Source organism: Cryptomeria japonica, chromosome 1 (assembly GCF_030272615.1).
Source record: "Cryptomeria japonica chromosome 1, Sugi_1.0, whole genome shotgun sequence".
NCBI classification, from domain to species: domain Eukaryota; kingdom Viridiplantae; phylum Streptophyta; class Pinopsida; order Cupressales; family Cupressaceae; genus Cryptomeria; species Cryptomeria japonica.
The window spans coordinates 106,260,393-106,281,654 of record NC_081405.1 but is presented as its reverse complement, the minus strand read 5'-3'; the positions used below and the strand labels follow the sequence as shown (position 1 = coordinate 106,281,654).

The 21,262-nt window shown below is 38.5% G+C and overlaps 1 protein-coding gene across 1 annotated transcript in view; it reads left to right on the top strand.

Moving 5' to 3' along the window:
• LOC131040657 (histone deacetylase 2) overlaps positions 1-21,262 on the top strand; it is a 142,818-nt gene that overhangs the window by 43,979 nt on the left and 77,577 nt on the right. Inside the window, exon 4 of the mRNA XM_057973613.2 lies at positions 19,586-19,648. Coding sequence (XP_057829596.2) covers positions 19,586-19,648 — 63 coding nt within the window. The remainder of the gene's footprint in view (positions 1-19,585; positions 19,649-21,262) is intronic.

The window sequence follows — 21,262 nt, the reverse complement described above, 5'->3', positions numbered from 1 at the left end:
TATTTCAAAGTTTTCTAATAAGATGTAACAAAAACGGATTGCTTCAGGAGTTGCCTTGTCACAAGGCTCAGTATCATGACCACGTATGCCAGCAATATGATATTTTAATCTATTTATCCCCCCATGGTTAATTTCCTTACAAAACATACACTTGGTTTGATTTCTTTGTCTACCAGGAAATTCTTCAGTGTATTTCCATGCCTCATCTTTTTGACCATGTTTCCTAGGTGGAGGATTAGGATGAGCCATTAGAAAAAAAAATTGTTTTCAAAACGTGAGGGCTGCTGCAATAAGACAATTTTACAAATCACCATTTAAGCATTGTGTTTGACAAAGTTTTAAATTTAAAATTTTAAACTAATTAAAAAAAATCAGCAAAGACTAATTTGTGCATTGTGTTTTTTCTTGAAAATTTTCAAATTTCAAAGAAAGAAATTAACAATTCAAAAAAATCAGCAAACCCTAGGTTTTTTTTAGAAAAAATTATAAATACATGTATACAATTTTTTCAAAAAAAAAAGTCTAGGGTTTGCTATGCTATTGTTCTATTTATGTCATTGTGATTGAATCATTGAAGTATGCAAGCAGCAATATAGATTTGGAAAGCTGAAGTTTAAAAAAAAATAACAAAAAAATGAAAAAATCCATAAATATAGAAAAAAAACCAACATAATCAACAAAAATTAACACTTACCTCTTTCAAATTTGTTGACAAGTGTTTGAAATGAGCTCCTTGATGCTCTCAATGCAACTGTAGTGCTGCCCCAATGTGATTTGTGCTAGCTTTTCCCCTCTTCCTGTCTGCTGGTTGCACAACTATGGTTTTCTTTTTTCCTCTCTTCCTCTCTTTTTTCCTCTCTTCCACTCATAAAACTAAATGGCAATCCCTTTTAGGGTTATAACAAAGGCAAATGGCACAAGACATAATAAAATTGTGTTGTGTTTTTTTTAATTTTGGTCCACTTTTTGCAAGCAGCGCCGGCCGGGTCACGACCCTCGGACTCGGCGAGTCAGAGGGTGACTCGCCGACTCGGCGAGTCAGGCGAGTCATACCCTGTGACTCGTCCGGGCCCGGGTCAGGGTCGCCGTGACCCGACAGAGGTCACCCGGCCCGCTGACTCGCGCGACTCGCGTGACTCGCCGCGAGTCTCGGAACTCTGGTTTCTTCTTCTTGACCTCCTCAATCTTCTTCCCTCTGGCCTTGACTTCTCTTAGTGTGTTTTTCCTTCTCTTGGGAGCTTGACTCTCTTCATCCGCATGAATCCTGACATCACTGATAGTCTTTTGATCATCCTCGGAAGCCGATTCTTCCGGCTTCATCTTTTCATAAGTGAAGGAAACACCCATATCAACTAACTTATTCATTTGAATGTCTACCCATGCACGGGAGAAACTCAAGACCTCTCATCAACATCTTCAAATCTATCTCTTCTAACTTTGACCAATTGGCAATAAGATCGCCTTCTTCATTTCATTTTCGTACTGTGGATGCATATGATCTCTGTCGTCTAACACCTGATCAGGAATGAGGAAAAGTCCACACTTCCTCATGAAATCCACTGACATCCTGGACCACATTCAACTCTTCACTGCCTGCTTGTCCATCAGGTTGGTCCAATAATCTTCTATGTCTGCCTTGTGGATGAACTTCTCTCCCCTGATCCTTCCAACTTTCTTATCTGGATCAAATCTTTCTCTTTTCTTGAATGTTGCAAATCGATAGAATGCAAGCTCCTCACTTGCAGTGCTTGCGGCTAAGGCAGACTGGCAAACCTCCAACGTCTTCCCAACTGAAATAGGGAATGTCATGCCTGTCCCGTGCTTCTCTTTCTGAAAGGAATCAAACTCTAGAAGTTGTCTTGCCACTTCCAACAAGATCATTCTATCGGAAGGATACCTAGGAAGTTTGTAGGGTTCGGATTGAAACCCATGAATCCTAAGGTACGTGAAAGTGGAAAACTGTATATACCACGATCCATATTTCTCTATCAGCTCCCTTGTCTGCTTGGACAACCTCCTGTGGATTCTGCCTTGCAGCATCCACGTGATGTACATTGTGAATACATCATTCACTCTCTTATAATCTTCAATTCTATACATGTTCAGTTGGGGATAGCACTCATAACTCATGAATTGTCCTTGCCCATTCTCGACTTCACCTCTGCATATCAATCCTTTGTATGTAACAAACCGTGCAAGCAGGTACACCAAATAGGAAGTCATGGCAAATGACTTGGACCGCTCCACATTCCTCAGCTGAAAGTCCAGATTGTCACTTATGATTCTAGACCAATTCATTAACGTCCTTCTAAGACAATCCTGGATGAAATAGAACATCCATCCATCGTATATTGCACCCTGCGACATCCCCATCACTCGGTTAAGCAGGAATACTAAATCACTATATTCCTCTTTGAAATCTGTGTACATGAGTGTCTTGGGAGCCTTGGAATGATGAGGCCTCGATCATCCCCTCCTTATTCACCATGGTCTTACACGCATCCATCTTCTTCTTATATCGATCTTCATATTCATCTTTAGTTACATCCTTCATGTTTGCTCCACATGGAATTCCAAACACTTCAGCAATCGCATCCTCAGCAAGGTAGACAATGACAATGCCCTTAGGAGTTTTGATCATTCGGGAGCGAGGATCATAACATCGTGCACACTCCAGGATAAGCTCACTGCACTGTATGGACTGTGGAAATCCAGCGGCTTGAAAAATACCACTCTTCATAATGTTCACATACGTTGGGGAAGGAATCTGGCTTCCAACTCCGAACATCCACCGTTGCATCTGGTTCAGGTTCAGGAAATGCATGTTCGTGTTCGTTATCTCCTTTCATCTAGATGACATCCTAGATTCTGGATAGAATCCACTCTCAACAATCCTCTGTTGTTCTCTTCTTTCCTTGAGTCCGGACTTCGACATCGCACTTGTACGAAGCTTGAAGTTAGAACTTGGGAAAAAATAAAAAAAAATAATATTCTTAATAAAATTCTTGACTTCCTAATGATTTAGATTGATTAGGGTATGGAAATCAGGAAAATAATCCACACTATAGATAGATTTCAACAATTTAAATGCTAAATGTGACAAAGGTTAGGGTATGAAAACCCTCATGAAATCAACACCACCTTATACTTAGAAATTTTGTGCAAATTAAAGTGCAAAGGAGTATACTGGATCAACAATGACTAAGGAAGGATGTGAAAGGTTGTGTTTTCACACAACATTATGTCTGAGGACACCTTCCGAAGTCAACAATGGCTGCCAACAAATCTGAAGAAAACCTACAACTATACAAATTAACCTCTCAAAACATGTTGCAATCATTCAAAATATGCACAAATTTAATAAAAATCAGTCTTGATGACGAAAGCAATCAATCTCGGGAACTTAGGTATGGCTGGTAAAAGATAAGTTTTCTGAGGACAAGCAGCCAAAACGAAGTTGCAGACCTGTGACAGCTCTCCAATGGTCTGAGGATTGACTGAAAATGATCCCCAAAATGCCTCCAAGTGTAAATCGTTGAAGTTGTGGTTGGCTGGGCAATAAAATATAAGTCTGAAAATCGATGATCAGCCAACAATGGAGGTTGAACTAGTTGTAGCAATGGCGTCAAGACTCAGATCTGAAGTAATCACAGCAAATAGGAACAATGGCAGCCACCAAACACGAAGGGAAATCCACCAAAATATGGCACCAAACCCTTGCAAACCCAAAATTGAAATTTTCCAGCTATGTGGCCACCTCACACAAGTCTGAAAATGTCATCAAAGGCATTCCAATCTGCCAACTTAGGTCTGCGAACAGCAAGCAAGGATGGCGGCATCAAGGAAAATCGTCCAAGTTGGAGGTAGAAACCCCAAACACAAAAATCGCCCTCAAAAAAATGGCGAACTTCACCAAAAAATCGTGGCATTCAATCATCAATGGCAGCCACCAAACATGTCGCCAAGCTGGAAAAAGAAATGGCAGTGAGGAAAAATGGCAGCAAGAATAGTCTTCAATGAATCACTTTACTTGAACACTTCCTCCAAAATCGCCAACTATGGAGAAAATCGCCCTTGCATAGACACACTTGGCAAACTCAATAATAAAATAATGCTGGCTCACTCTCTATTTGAACTCACTTTCATCATCAAATCTCACCACACAAGCAATGTGGGATAAAACACTTGTTCTTATACTTGCTTGGTAGAAACTGATTTGGTTCTAGAAGGTTGAAAACATTAATTGCTTATTGCAAATCATTAATTGTTTTTATTTTTATTTTAAATAATCATTGCCTTTCATTAAAAAACAATTAAATGGGACTCACTTTATTAATATATTTCAATTTAAATAAAAAATGGGCCAATAAGGGAAAATCGATCCAAGGATTAAAAAATCCTCACAAAAATCATAAAATATCTCCTTAGGGGAAAATCGATCCCAGTAGGGATGGAAAAATCCCATTGAAAATCATCAAATGTGCATAAAATGGGGGTCTAGGGGAAAATCGATCTAGGTGTGGAATGAAAATTCCACTCAAAATTACGTCATCACACAAAAATACCCCTCTGGTGGAAAAACGACCCTAGTTTGGTTGAATATCCGGACTCAAAACATTAGAAATCTCTCTCAGTGGAAAATCGACTTGAGTCAGGACTGAGAGTTTGCACAAAAATCCTCAAAACTTGTCACAAAAGACCTAGTGGAAAATTGACCCAGGTGTGGAATCAAGACAACTGTCATCCGCAATTCCATCCATACTCCCCAGTGGAAAAACGTGGGTAGTCAGGATGAATCTTGACACTTAGTCAAAATTTAATGCATCCAGGGGAAAAATGACCCTAGTATGGATTCATAGTGGTGGAAAATCGAGGCAAGTCTGGATTTCAAGGGAAATCCATGTCTAGTTTGGATTTTGAGTGGGGAAAACCATGGGTAGTCAGGAATATGAGGGGAAAAGCACCTCTAATATGAAATTTTGACCTTTTAACCCTTAGAATATGGATTTTCATCCGGAAAATGATGATTTTTCCACTCAAAACCACTAGGAAACTTCAAAACTCAATAAAACCTAATTGGACTTAGGCAAATTCATAAAAAATTGGAGCGTAACACAAGGAAATCTATTGGGATAAAGTGTGAAATCAACTTGAATAACTTCCTAGGAGCGAGAAAACAACTCCAAAATGTCCTGAAAACACCTTAGCACTTAAAATCATCGACAAGGACGTTCAAAAACACGTTAACGCTCCAAAGGGTCTACACTTGGACAAAACTAGGATCATTTAAAAATCTCAATTTTCATGCGCTTGATCCTATAACTTCAAAACTCTAAACGACACTTAGGCATGACCAAAACTTCGAGACTCGGGCACAGAAACACAAAATTGCCCACTAAACTGCCAAAACCCTAACCTAAATAATGTTGAAAGCAAGAAAAGAGGGGGTCCTCGTTAGCAATGGGGCGATGTGTGGAAAGGTCACAACAGGACCCACGAGCAGCCAACAAACAAAAGCATGCAAAGCCCAAAACATTGCGCCTACTAAATCTCCTTTTCCTTTCACATCTTGGATCTTCTACTATGTATCTTGATCAAGAAATTTGCAACTCTTTATTCTTCAAATAAAAATTCAAAGAAAAATTAGAAAATAGGCTTCCAGGCCGAAGTGAAAGATAAAGTTTGCCAAAAATAAACCCGTGGGCCGAAAATCAACACAATCTCACAAATCGGCCTCCCAAGCCGAAATTAAATAAAGCTTGCAAAATAACTTAAGAGACCGAAAGGGTAAGAATAGAAGCAAAATAAAATCGCGCAGAATTACTTCATTGACCCGAGAATGAAAGGCAAGAGCCCAAGTTTGTAAATTGGCTTGGAAGGCCGAAAATTGCCAGAAGCTCACAAATCGGCCTGGAAGGCCGAAATGTGAGGTAAAGCTCTCGAAAACATGACCCCCCCCCAAAAAAATATCAAGTCCTCTAATATGGCCGTGTTTGGTTAGGTCGGGCGAATAAGAATAGGCTCCAAATCACGCGAGTCGGCTCAACAAGCCGAGAACGGAAGCGAATGATCCGCAAAACCCTTGTTTTGGCCGAAAATACCAAAATTAAGAGGCTCACGAAATCGGCTTGTAACCCAAAAGGGTTAATAGAGCCACAACCACACATTTTGGCTCAATAAGCCGAAAATCATAAGGAGAGTTAAAATTGCACAAATGAAAGCGAGAAGCAGAAAACTCCAAGAGCCCTAAGTCGCAAGAATCATTTCATCTTCACTTCTCGCAAAATCTCCAATTTGCCCGAAGTTAGAAGACAAGAAGAGGTCTATAAAGCCGAAGAGAAGCAAAGAAGGTCAAAATCGCATTCTAAAGATGGAAAATTCAGAGATCAAAGTCCAGACGCCCTCCAAAATCGTGCATTCTTAGCTAGATAGCCGATTTCTTTCGCCAAGAGGAAGGACACCTAAGACAAGCTTTTCGCTACCGGGTAAGTTAGAATTCCCCCTTTGAAATGATTTAAATTGTGCAGAATGATCATGTTACTTGACCTAGGGTTTAATCTACAAAGTAAATTCAAATTAATTTTGAAAAGTAAACACCTTCAGCAATTAACAACTATCATTTGATAAATCGACCTTTCAACCAAAAAATCTTGAGACTTAGGCAAGATTTAGAAATCCTAGTCTGAAACTGTTCAAGCACACAATCATCAAAATTTTTAAATGCTGAAACAAATCAATAACATTTGCAACTTTTTGTCGTCATGCATCATAAAAGGCAACGTTTTGAAAATTTGCCCAACAACTAACCAAACCAATTGGTTTTCAAATTCAAATTGCATTTAATTCCCAGCATAGAATTCAAATTGTTTTAAAAACCCGTTTCAAAACATTTTCGAATATTAAATTGTTTGGCTGTTTAAACAATTTTTTTTTGCTAACGCCATCTTCGGGCACTACTAACCCATATTTTCGCATTAAGGCTTGTCACATAATCCATATCCAAGTGTGCAGGATAAATGCCTAAATTGGCGACAGAGTCTTCAAAGGCACCCGACGTGCTAGGAGCATCGCAGACCTCCAGAGTTGACATCCCTCGCAAGCTCGAGAAAATGAAATATCAGTATCAGGGAGGAGTAATCAAAGAGTCAAAAGTCCAAAGTATTTGGGACAATATAGGGGATACAGACCTCGGGCACGTAGACATTCAGGACTTCAAAAATAGGGTGTACTCTCCCAATGCATATGGCAAATCCAGACGGATGTTGGAGAGTGGTATTTCTCAGGCTGCTAGTTTCCCACCGATCGTGCAAAATTATGAGCTTGTGGTTGAAGCCGCTAAGCATTACCAGCCGGAAACCAGATTAGTGGTGGCAAGAGGGATGGTGATGGTTGACTTCACACCTGAGGCTATTGGAGAAACATTTGATATCCTGCTTCCTGATCGCGCCACTGCAGTAACCATTGATGAAGCCCAAATCGCTTATTACATGAATCCTATTCAGTGCAAAACACTGATAAATGAATAATGGTTTAAAGAAAGAAAAGCCCTGAGCACTAGGATCGGCAAAAAGACCCGTAGAAGTGAGTTCAACAACGAATATGGGGACATGGTTACCTTGCTTAGCCGGGTCATGGGACTTCCCCACTCCAACCTATTTGAGGAATGGATGTTCTATTTTACCGAGCAAGTCTTCAGTGGGAAGGCTAAGTTTGACTGGACTCAAGTCATCAGCGACAACATTCATACACAGTTGGTTGAGCTCGAGGAGAAAAAGTACTTCACCATGACCTCCTACTTAGTCTATATGTTTGCTCGGCACCAACCGCTACCAGGATTGATCAAAAAGGGTGAGATTGGGAACGGGCCAAATCAGGTAAAAGTGTATGACTGCTACCCTCAGTTGCATTACTATAACATAGTTCAGAGAGAGAAAAACAACATTGCGTATGCAATTGGTCAGTATGAGCGTGTAAATGACGCTTTTACAATGCACATGGTCAGATTAATGCAAGGGGGGTTGCACACAAGATATCATAGCAAGCTACTGTTAAGGAATTTAAATCAGAGATATAGATTACAATAGTCTGGTAATATGTAGTGAGGATAGACTTTAATAAGATCACTGCAATGAATATGTTTTACCTCCGATGTGTATATATATATAACTCTAACTATTAATCTTCTATGATAATATCGATAGCTTGCTGGTTCGTGAAATTGCCATAGTTATTGGTTTCGGTTCACGACAAGTGTCGATGCCTATAAATAAAAGGATGAAGAGTCATGTCCACGTAGGGGCATGACTTCTACGTGGCTTATGCCACGTAGAGTCATGACCCTACGGGGACATGACCCTTCGTTCAATGTCGTTATATATTACTTGCTTCAATCCGAATGAAGCTATATCCTTAACACTCCCTCTTAGTAAAAGAGGATTGAATTTCATAATTAAGTTTTAAGGAACAACATTCTAGATATACACATTCATTTGACATGATCATTCACTTAGTAACACTTACTAGTGAAATACTTCATATGTCAGAGAGATATGGATTATCTGATATCCAACACTCTGGGACAACAACTACTTGAAGTCTTATTAGATTACAACCTTGATTCTAGTGACAATTGTAACATTGTCATTATCACAGGTGAAATAATTTTAGTATCATGATATCCGACACATTCCAGGACATCAAATTAATGTAGTCAATCATGATATGATTGTTATCATAATTTCCGACATATTTCGGAACAATCATTTAATGATAACAATTCAATAACTCATCATAGCAAATTTAGTATCAAGATTTCCGGCACATTTGGGGACAGCAACTTAATGTAGTCAATCTTGATAACAGATCAGGCTATTGTGAAAGTCGTCACCTTACAATAGCGATCTTACACTTACATCACATGAAAGATCGTCACCTTCCATGACATAACACATACATGGAATATTGCATTCAAGATATTCATGAATGTATCAATTAAATATGATTAAGATTAATATCAGAAATTTTCATTATGATTTAGTCATACCAAGTTTACCTCTAAAGTACTCCACTTTCAACTTTGCAAGAGGTTTGGTGAATATGTCGGCACTTTGCTCTTTAGTGCTGATGTAGGTCAATTTGATGACATCTCTGTCTACCATATCTTTTATGTAATGGTATGGGATTTCTATATGCTTGGATCGATTATGAAAAACTGGATTTATAGAAAGTTTGATGCAGCTTTGATTATCACAGTGAATCACAGTGGGGTTTAGGGACTTCCCAAATATTCCAACTAGCAATTTCCTTAACCATATTGCCTCACGTGCTCCCATGGAGGCAGCCATATATTCGGCTTCAGTGGAACTCTGAGCAACTGTTGACTGTTTTTTGCTAAACCAAGATATCATAGCTGATCCAAGACTAAAGCAACACTCCGTTGTACTTTTACGATCAATGGAACTTCCTGCCTAGTCCGAATCAGAATACCCTTGGAGGTGTATCTCAACATTTTTATACTTCAGGCCAAGTCCAATAGTACCACGCAAGTATCTCAGAATACGCTTAGCAGCCATTAGGTGAATCTTCTTAGGTTCGCATATGAAATGACTTAACACATTGGTAGCGTAACAAATATCAGGGTGAGTGTTTACCAGGTACATAAGAGATCCAATAATTTGTCTATAGTATGTAGGATTTGTAGGTTGTGAATCTACTGCTTCACTTTTGAGCTTATGAAGATTTGTTTCCATTGGAATGGATAGAGGCTTACAATCTATCATACCAAATCTGGTCAGGATATCAATGGTGTATTTTCCTTGATTTAGGAAAATATAATTCTCTTTTTGCCATACTTCTAGGCCCAAAAAATAGTGCAGTAGACCTAGATCCTTCATATCGAATTCAGCCACAAGATCTTGTTTGCATTTTGCAATGAGGTGATCTTCTCTAGTTATCAACAAGTCATCAACATAGAGAACAAGTATTAACATGTCACCATCCGATATTTTGAAGTATATGTTAGAGTCTGCTTCATTTTTGGAATATCCTAGTTTGGAGAGATAACTATCTATCCTTCCGTACCATGCCCTGGGAGCTTGCTTAAGGCCGTAGAGAGCTTTTTTTAGTCTACACACAGAGATTTCTACCATGTGTAGCAAAGCCTTTAGGTTGTTCTATATATACTTTTTCCTCAATAACACCATTCAAAAGTGTGGTCTTCACGTCCATTTGGTGTATCTTCCACCCTTTGGAAGTTGCAATGGCAATGATGGTTCTTATAGAAGTATATCGAGCAACTGGAGCAAATGTCTCTTCGTAATCAATTCCAGCCTTTTGAGAGAACCCCTTGGCAACAAATCTAGCTTTGTGTTTTTCAATACTACCATCTGGTGCATATTTGATTTTGAATAACCACTTTGATGAGACAACGGATTTGTCTTTTGGTCTAGGTACAATGTCCCAGACAACATTTTTTAAGATAGATTGGTATTCCTCAATCATTGCATCTTTCCAAGCTTGACATGTTAAAGCCTCTTCAACATTTGATGGTTCAGATTTTGTAAGTTCAATCATGAGGGCAACATAGCATGATTGACTTCTTGTTTTCTTATTCTCTTTGAAGATTTCATCGGGTTCCACATTATTTTCTTCAATCATCTTTCTTGCCCATAGTGGTCTTTTCTTGTTGTTAGGATTTTCAGTATTCTCGAAATTAGGTGATTGAAGTTCTTGATTTTCTATACTATTCTCCCTCTGATTTTCAATTGTAGGATTTTCATCTGATTCTGCGGTTAGATCATCTTCTGCACTTAGAAATAGTTTATAAGCAACATCTTCTTCAAATTTGACATCTCTACCGATTTCAATGGATCTTCGTTTTGTAATATAGACTCTGTATCCTTTAGTGGTTTCACTGTAGCCAATAAATATGCCTTTCTTCCTGGAGGGTTCTAGTTTGGTTCTCTTTTCTTTAGGAACGTGAATATACACGTGGCAACCAAAGATTCTTAGATGGCTTAAATCTGGTTTATTTCCTGTAAAGGCTTCTTCAGGTGTTATATTCTCTAGGATTGAATGAGGGCATCTGTTTTGAATGTACACAGTTGTATTTGAGGCTTCAGCCCAAAATGAGATATGTAGATTTTGATCATGCATCATGGCTTTAGCAGCTTCGATGATGGTTCTGTTTTTTCTTTCTGCAACTCTATTTTGTTGAGGATTATAAGGTACAGTACACTCCCTCTTAATCCCAACAGAAATGAAGAATTCTTAAATTTTTTTAGAGATATATTCACCTCCATTATCTGATCTTAGAGTCTTTATTTTCTTCCCAGTTTGATTTTCCACTAGGGCCTTAAATTCTTTAAATTTCAATAACACTTCATTTGATTCTTTGAGTTTTATGAAATAGATCCAAGTTTTCCTAGAGTAATCATCAACAAATATCACGTAATACAAGAATCCCCCTAGTGATGGTAATGACATTGGACCACACAAATCAGTGTGGACAAGTTCTAGTACAACTTTTGATTTGTGTTCACTTGAGGGAAAGGACCCTTTTGAGTTCTTCCCTAGAGCACATCCTTTACAAGTTCCAACATGATCATATTTTAGATTGGGTAATCTTGTGGTAATTTTTCCTATAGAAGGTAGGGCACTAAATCGAAGATGTCCTAATCTTCTATGCCAAATTTCATTAGAGTTTGATACTTCATGATTTAGTGCTTGTTTTTGAGTATTACATAATTTGTATAAACTACCATCTCTAGATCCTATAGGAATAGCATTCTTTATGTTAGAGTTTTTAGGCCAGAGTAGAACTTTATCTTCATGGAAGATGACACGATATCCTTGATTAGCTAGCCCTGAAATAGAGACCAAATTGCTTTTGATACTTGGTACAAAGAGAACATCTTTCAATTGTAATGTAACTCCTGTTCTTAATTGAATTGAGCAGGTCCCAATTCCTTTCACTGGATAGGTAGAATTGTCTCCTATTGTAACTTCTTCATTTGAGTGGGGCCTTCAAAGGTTTCGAATTGATCTCTAAAACTGGTTATGTGTCGAGATGCTCCACTGTTGATTATCCACATATGTTTGTTTGAGTTTAGTTCGCTTGATAAGGCTAAGAAAAATAGAGGATTCTCTACCTCCTTGACTTCAGCTATGGTTGCTTGAGCTTTCTTTCTTTCTGGGCAGAACTTGTGAGTGTGTCCAAATTTATCACACTTGTAGCATTGAATCTTCGAGAAGTCTTTGCTTTTGTGATTATTTCCTCTCTTCCGTTTGAACTTCCTTTTCTTCCCTTTGTTGCTTGTGTTAGCATGTAGTGTTTGAATTTCTCCCCCTTTGTTTGGACCCAATCCTCTTGTGATTAGTCGAGACTCTTCTTGAGTACAGTCATTCTTGAGTTGATCGAATTTTGGTAGTGTCGGACGAGCACTAATGCCTTGAATAAAGGATTCCCAACTGGATGGTAATCCCTTAAGTGCTATTAGAGATAGCTCCATATCATCTATATTATTCCCAATAGTTGACAATCGGTCTTTTAATTCTGAAATCCTCATGAAATAGGATGTGATTGTTTCTCCTTTGTTCATGTAGATATGCATTAATTGTTGTTTTAAAGTGAGCAATCTGCTTGCATTATTTATTTCATATGAGTTTTGAATGGTCTTGAACATATCATAAGCTGTAGTTAGTTTTGAGATGGTTGGGAGAATGTGATCTTTAACAGCATCAATTATGATTTTCTTAGCCTTGTTGTTGTGTCTTTTCCAGGTTGTTTTCTCTGGCTCGTCTTCGGGCATCTTAGTATCTTCTTCTATGTATGCATCTAGTTCGAGTTCTTGAAGAATTGTTGTTATTCGAATTCTCCATGAGATGAAGTTGGATGCGCCTTCGAGTCTATCCTCCACTCTAACACTATTCACCATGATTGATTTTCCTTAGATTCTGAGTGCAAGTCTGAATTTGTTTTGGAAAAGAGGTGTCACTATTTTATTATTTCTCTACCAATGTAGCTCTGATACCATGTTAAGGAATTTAGATCAGAGATAGAGAATACAATAGTCTGGTAATATGTAGTGAGGATAGACTTTAATAAGATCACTGCAATGAATATGTTTTACCTCCAATGTGTATATATATATATATAACTCTAATTATTAATCTTCTATGATAATATCGACAACTTGCTGGTTTATGAAATTGCCACAGTTATTGGTTTCGGTTCACAGCAAGTGTCGATGCCTATAAATAAAAGGATGAAGAGTCATGTCCACGTAGGGGCATGACTTCTACGTGGCTTATGCCACGTAGAGTCATGACCCTTCGTTCAATGTCGTTATATATTACTTGCTTCAATCCAAATGAAGCTATATCCTTAACAACTACCACACTGAGTCAGAAGTATGGTGCATGGTTCATTCAGTTCCCTAGATTCTCCTACATCAGAATATCAGGCTTTGAGGGAACACCGTATCAACTTCCCCGTTACCCATCAGACAGATTGGTCCTCATGGAGGTTGTAAGACAGGCACACCCACTAGGCGGCATACTCAGGGACAAAAAGCATTCGGGATTCACATTCCCAATGATCATAGGCAACCTTGATGTGCACTTCAAGAATTCTGTGCAAGCCGAGGAATCATTCGACGAGCTGGCATCATATTGCTTGCAGGAGCACTTCCCCAGGAAGTACTTTGATCTTGTTGGATTAGGAAAGAAGGCCTATGGCAGGCATTACAGGGCCTAGGCATCCATAGACAACTAGTGGAGAAATTGTTCAGATGACTTTGAGGTCCGTTGGCGGGAATACTCAAGATTGAGTGTTTAGCAAATGCAACTTTAGGAGTACCGCCAGGTCCCAGATCAGGTAACAGACTATGGGAACTGCTTGCAAGTTCAGGAGTATGAGGCAGTCAAAGACCTCTCCCGCCAACCATTGGTTGGGCTCAGGACCCAATCACGGACTTTGAGGCTGTCATGGAGGGTCCAAGGAGATACACATACAACTCGCTAGCCCAGCAGATAGAGAGGCTAACCCATGAGGGAACCCAATTTACCTATAATATGATGGGTAGTCTAGATTCCCAGTCTTCAAAAGACGAGGGAACAAAAGACGAGGGAACATTAAGCGTGCCAAGGGAGGAGGTTGAAAAACCTAAAAAGAAAAGAAGGCAAGGGCCAATAGGGGAACCCGGACATCAAAAAGGACAAGAAGGAAAAAGATACCAATCAGGCGGCTAGAGGTTACTACCTCATCCAGGGATCCCAGTTCGGATGATGATGTGGTCGAGCTTGATCATCTACCAACTCCACCTTCATAAAATGATCCAATTGCATCAGAGGCGAATGATCCGCAGATGCAAAGTGAGCATGAAATAGAGACACGGATCATTGGTTTGGAGAGACTTGAAAATCAGGTCGAAGATGGAGAGATTGTACCAGATCAAGGGATTGACAAACAAGAGCTCACGCAAGGGAGCAAACATGAGTTGGAGCAAGAGGAAGGTGGCAACAAGGAAGAAGATGGAACCCAAGAACCCAGTAGAACTGAGGAGCAACCACTACTAGAAGCTACACATCAGATGCTCAGTGAGGTGGGAGAAAACTCAATGGTGAGTAAAGGATTGGATACTGCCTCCTTCTATGTCCGATCAGTTACGGATAGGCAGTGAATCAGCTGAGGCATCCAAAGAACAGAGTGGGGATTTGGTAGTCATGTCAGGACAAACCATCCCTCACGACTGGTTGGTAGCTCGGGCACAATGGAAAGTGGCTGTCAAGTCACCGATTAACGTGGAGGACATCTTCTCTCGGATAGGAGAAATAAAAGCTAAAGGAAAGAAAAAGCCAAGAACTTACTCCAGGATTACCAAGGATGAGCAAAGGAATCGGACGATTCATATTGCTGCCCCACCTACAAACAAACCAGCAGATCAGGTTGCATTAGCCGACTATAGCATCACATCCATCCTGATAGGGAGATCAACCAAAGAACAGGAGAGGGAAGAATTCAAGGATTCTGTGCAGAATGTGCTCAGGTAGCTAGATGAAATAACTGCTGAAAGGTATATGTACCGAGATCGTGCTGAGCAAGCCAAGGGATACATAGATCACCTGTTAAGACCATTGCAACACACTGCTGAGTCCCACATCCCTCCATTGGCGTTGGCACAAAAGACTATAGCTGAATGCGAAGGAGTGCGTGACACCGCCAAAGCTGTCAGAGAGTGGATCCGGGACACTAAGAGAAAAGGAGAGAAGATCATCAATGATGTACGAGAAATGGCCGGCAACCGAGAGTCCACTCGTGTTAAAGTGTTTGAGGTAAAGAAAGAATGTTTCAATGCCCAGGAGACGGTTGGCATGGTTTTGCCCATCATGAGGGCTCTATTTTGGACCCACACCCAGATTCCCACACTGCATACTATCCTAGATCCCCATAACATCAACACTTTCAAGGAGTGGTTCTGGATTATCAGTATGAAGAATGACATGATGGACACCATCAACAAAGTGCAGGAGGAGTGCAAGGATGCTTTGGCTGGCATCGAGAGTATCGGTGAAAAGATCCTCAACACGTTGGTTCTTGGTTGGAAAAGTGGCATGAAAGATAACGATGTAAGATCACGGTGGGAGGATAAGTTGAGAATTGATAAAACCACGTACTCCACAGAGGGCCTAGAATTTGCCTGTGGGCTGCATGTGGACATATTGAGTTTTGAGGCTCGTCGATCAGTCTAGAGCGAAGAGCTGAAGAACGTGGACCGCCACCGAGAGGGTATTCAGTGCAAAATACGTAATCCTCCTATGCCTCCCAGCAAGGAATTGTTCCAATTGTGCATAAGATTCCAGGAGTATGTTCGGGTAGAACGTGCAGTAGGTCGAGACATCTAGAAAGACTACTTGGATGGAGAGGTTCTCTTTTTGGAGAAAGAATCTGCCTTGGGAAAGGAAAAAGTGCTTTCCTAAAAAGTATTTGTTTCTTTTAAGTTCCAAATGCACTTTTCCAAGTTAAAACTTCTTTTAAACTACCCAAAGTCATTGTAGATTTTGAGCTCTGTGCAGGTGCACTTTTGGGGAGCAACTTTATGTTGGGTAGTTGGTAGTTAGTAGGTAGTTGGTAGTTGGTAGGGGATATTTTGTTCCTTATTAATAGGTATGGGCAGCCATACTTTGTAGGATGAATCTGGGCCACTTGTAAGATTAAATCTTGGCCATTCATCCATTTTTGAAAGTCTATATAAGGGATGGTTTCTCCCTCATTTTGTAAGAAGTCTAAGATTGTTGCTGAAACTTTGGCGAAACTTATGCAAAATTAATGGATATTAAAGCTGTCTTGTTTCCTTGTGAGTGCATGGTCTCCTTCTTCACCTTTTAATTTTCCTGTTATGTATTTCGATTGCAGATAGTATTTTTATGATCATATTTGATAGATACCTTAGTGTTCATACTATTAAGGATTGGCTGATTGCCATTTCCTCTTGCATGGTTAGTCTGAACCAATTTATATGCTTTTGTTCGGTTGTTAAACATCAAATGAATGGATGTTTGATTCTGCATTTATGTTTAATAACATGAAAATCCATCTCCCTTCGAAGATTGCACTAGATTTTACAGCATTGTGCTTTATTAGCTGATAATGTTAAATCTGGTTTTTTTAAGGTTTTCGTCCATTTTTCTGAATATGCTATCTTAGATAGATTAATTAGATATTCTCTCTCTCTTTCCCTTTCCTTTTTCCTTTTTTTTATCAAATTTGAAGCCTAAACAACATCATGTCAAAGATAAAATCTGATGGAATCAAGACCGTAGAGTCCTAGGGAACCCGTATGAACAAAACCGATTCTACCTAACCGTAAGTCCCCTTTGTGTTTCCAGCAAAACACATCAGACCATTGAGTTATCCTGCAGTCATGATCTGATAGTTGAAACATTGAGGTCATCCCTAGTGATCAATCTAAACAACATTAGGGATCTCCTTGTTTCAAGAGAGGATAGGATACTCAGCTAGTAAATTCTATTCTATGTTGGCCGGATAGAGTTGTAGCGACACGACTTTAGCCACGTCAACAAATTGCAGTGGTGATTTGAAAATCATAAAGCTATTCCTAGAAGATCGCACTAGCCTTATGGAGATGTTCGTTGCATGTCAAACCAAAGCTTAGCTGAGTTTCATCAAAGATTGTCCATTGTTCTTACATTCCTAGTGTTAGAGTAGCTTCCTAAACCCTCATCCTTTTCCCTTTTTTTTTAATCAAGCGAAATCCCACGTTCTAGCGACATTAATGCATTCAAGATTCAACGTAAGTCCACCTTGTGATTCTAGCAATATCACATCAAACAAACGAGTCTATCCAAGAGCATGTCAAGATCTGACATTCGGAACCTTGGGGTCGTCCCATTTGATCACGCAGCTTAGCATTTGGGGAGTCTTTGTTCAAGAGAGGATGGAATACTTAGTATTTTATTTTGTGTTGTATAGTGTGTAAAAACAGCATCAACAAGTTGGAGTTCCTTTTCATTAAGCATCCATTTGCTAATAACAAAGAGAGGTGTGATGTGTTGGTTTGCAAATCATTTGTCATGTCTATGATCAAAGATCATTGGAGATATTGTACTTTTCTTTACAAGCAATTGGCAAAATTGCATGGACACAAATATGGATAAGGCCATTTTTAAGACCCTTAACATGGATAAGACTGGATACAACATACAAATTCATAAAAAAAAGAAAAATAAAATAAAAATTGCATGAATGAAGTTTTTTAAATTAAGTTTAGGAAGGTACATGCCAAACTTTATTAAAAATCAAATCACAGTATCCAACACGGCTGGAAAGTTAGCTTTTTTTGGGCACACGTGGATACAATATTTGATGTGTATTCGAGCCATATCCATATTAGGCATGGCGTTATGCGCACCTAAGAAGGGGCTCCGACTACTTAGGTATTTCTATGTCTATCAATGCACACACCATCAATAATCATTGCTAATGTTTAGAATGGTAGTATGTTTTCAATTATCCACCTATGTGATAGCATTCAATGGGGTGTCACTACATGGCTTTTCTTTGAGCTTAGAAATCTAACAAGGGGATTTTTTGTATTATCACAATATTTTTTTTATATATGTTATCAGCGAAAGAATCTATATTGTATTCTTTGTCTGAATTAATAGTAAACAACATTAGGGATCTCCTTATTTCAAGAGAGGATAGGATACTCAGCTAGTAAATTCTATTCTGTGTTGGCCGGATAGAGTTGTAGCGACACGACTTTAGCCACGTCAACAACTTGCAGTGGTGATTTGAAAATCATAAAGCTATTCCTAGAAGATCGCACTAGCCTTATGGAGATGTTCGTTGCATGTCAAACCAAAGCTTAGCTGAGTTTCATCAAAGATTGTCCATTGTTCTTACATTCCTAGTGTTAGAGTAGCTTCCTAAACCCTCATCCTTTTCCCTTTTTTTTTAATCAAGTGAAATTCCACGTTCCAGCGACATTCATGCATTCAAGATTCAACGTAAGTCCACCTTGTGATTCTAGCAATATCACATCAAACAAATGAGTCTATCCAAGAGCATGTCAAGATCTGATATTCGGAACCTTGGGGTCGTCCCATTGGATCACGCAGCTTAGCATTTGGGGAGTCTTTGTTCAAGAGAGGATGGAATACTTAGTATTTTATTTTGTGTTGTATAGTGTGTAAAAACAGCATCAACAGGTTGGAGTTCCTTTTCATTAAGCATCCATTTGCTAATAACAAAGAGAGGTGTGATGTGGTGGTTTGCAAATCATTTGTCATGTCTATGATCAAAGATCATTGGAGATATTGTACTTTTCTTTACAAGCAATTGGCAAAATTGCATGGACACAAATATGGATAAGGCCATTTTTAAGACCCTTAACATGGATACGACTGGATACAACATAAAAATTCATAAAAAAAAGAAAAATAAAATAAAAATTGCATGAATGAAGTTTTTTAAATTAAGTTTAGGAAGGTACATGCCAAACTTTATTAAAAATCAAATCACAGTATCCAACACGGCTGGAAAGTTAGCTTTTTTTGGGCACACGTGGATACAGTATCTGATGTGTATTCGAGCCATATCCATATTAGGCATGGCGTTATGTGCACCTAAGAAGGGGCTCCGACTACTTAGGTATTTCTATGTCTATCAATGCACACACCATCAATAATCATTGCTAATGTTTAGAATGGTAGTATGTTTTCAATTATCCACCTATGTGATAGCATTCAATGGGGTGTCACTACATGGCTTTTCTTTGAGCTTAGAAATCTAACAAGGGGATTTTTTGTATTATCACAATATTTTTTTATATATGTTATCAGCCAAAGAATCTATATTGTGTTCTTTGTCTGAATTAATAGTTCTATTGTCAAAGGTATCACATCATTCAAATGGAAGTTTCCATCTAGAGTCTTTCTTTAATCAGTTCAATTTCATTTCTTTGTTTATGCACCAATTTACTTTATTTCATGTTTGGCAATAGTTGAAACTTTTGTTTTGAAGTAACACATTGTTTGGTTCTTTATTTTGTCCCCCTAACAGGTACACTCAGAACGCTACTTGAACAGCCTAAAGAGCAGTCCAAATGTCGCTTATATCATTGAGGTAAAGTTGATTTTTCCCAAGAGAAAAAATCAGAAACATCAATAGTTGATTATATTTAATTAATAATACAAATGTTACATTGCATACTACTTATACCTATGGGATCTCATAGGGTTCGCCAAATTTTATTATAAAATAATGAGATTTGGCAAACATAAGAAAAAGGTGTAAAATTGCCTGAAAATTTTTCTTACAGAATGATTTGGTAACAAAATGTTAAAAGGAGTTCTAGGTTTTTTATTTTTATTGAAAAATATAAAACATTCACATTTGCTGGAGTTTCTATGAAGGCTTTTGGTTTTAGTTGACAACATGCTGTTGTGCCTTGTTGTATCAAGATTCATTGCCTTTGCATCTGTGTTTTTTGCTGGCGTGTCTTGTCTTACCTTCTGCCTATATGGTTGTGCCAAAGAAGAGACAAATTGTTCTGTATTTGTTGCTTTAGCTTCAGCCCTCCGTCAACCTTGTTTCAAAACTTTGTGTAATTTTTACTGCTAATAGCTTGGACCTGTTTGCTATTGAAGCTCAAGGCCATTGTTCGCAGTTCTTCGTCTTCATTTCATGTAGCTTTGGTTTTTTGCCCCTCTCTATTACATTATTATTTGATTGGTGAATCTGGGATTTTCAGCCTAGCCTAGACCAAGTGAGGCCACAATCAGGGGACCTCATCCCTGACATGAATGCACAAAACAATCCAAACCTGCGAGCACGGTAGCCCAGCAGGGGTGGGGAGCCCACAAGCACACCAACTCAGCAAGGATATGGAGTACAGTCATGAATGCCTGCTAAGTCACTTGGCAGGAACACCAACAACGTCAACTGTATGGTTCTAATCCGCAAGCACACTGGATCAGCGAAAGCACAAATCTGCAATCACAATGGCTTAGTGGGGGTCTGAACCTTGGTGGCAACATCAACAATGCCGCAACTTAACCATCACAGTATGGGATGAATCCCCACTCTATTACATTATTAAGATCACACTTAATTTCAAATTTTTATTGCAATTGAAATTAATTAATAGCTGGTTTTAATTAGTTTTAATCATTACTAAAATTTTAATTTGGTTTTAGATTTTTATTCTATTTTATAGGAATTTGTTATGCTTAGTTTTTTTACATTTATCTTTAATATTTTTTAATATATTATTTTGAGGTTTATTTTTTACATCTAGACATTTTGTTATGTTTTAGAATTCTTTATTATTTTATATATTTCTAATTTATATTGCTATTTTTTTTTTCCAATTTTTATCCAATGACAAACTTGTTCTGAATATTTTTCAAACACAAACCCGAGCACAAACCTTTTGATTTAGCCTATGGATATAACAAAGCCTGAAAGGACAAATGATAAATTGCTTTCTATCAACTCTCATTGGATTAAACTTAATTATGAGAGAGTTCTTAATATTGAAACTGGAAATATTGAAACGGGGAATGCACAGACCCTTTAAGAACTTTTGTACTGATATCTGACCTTCTGAAAAATCTCAATCCAGCAAGATTGTAAATTTTTTATGTACAAATGGCCCACAAGGCTGACTTATAAGTTTTTTTTTAAAAGTTGAACATACAACTTGGAACTTGCTGCATGCATTGATTGCTTGATGAA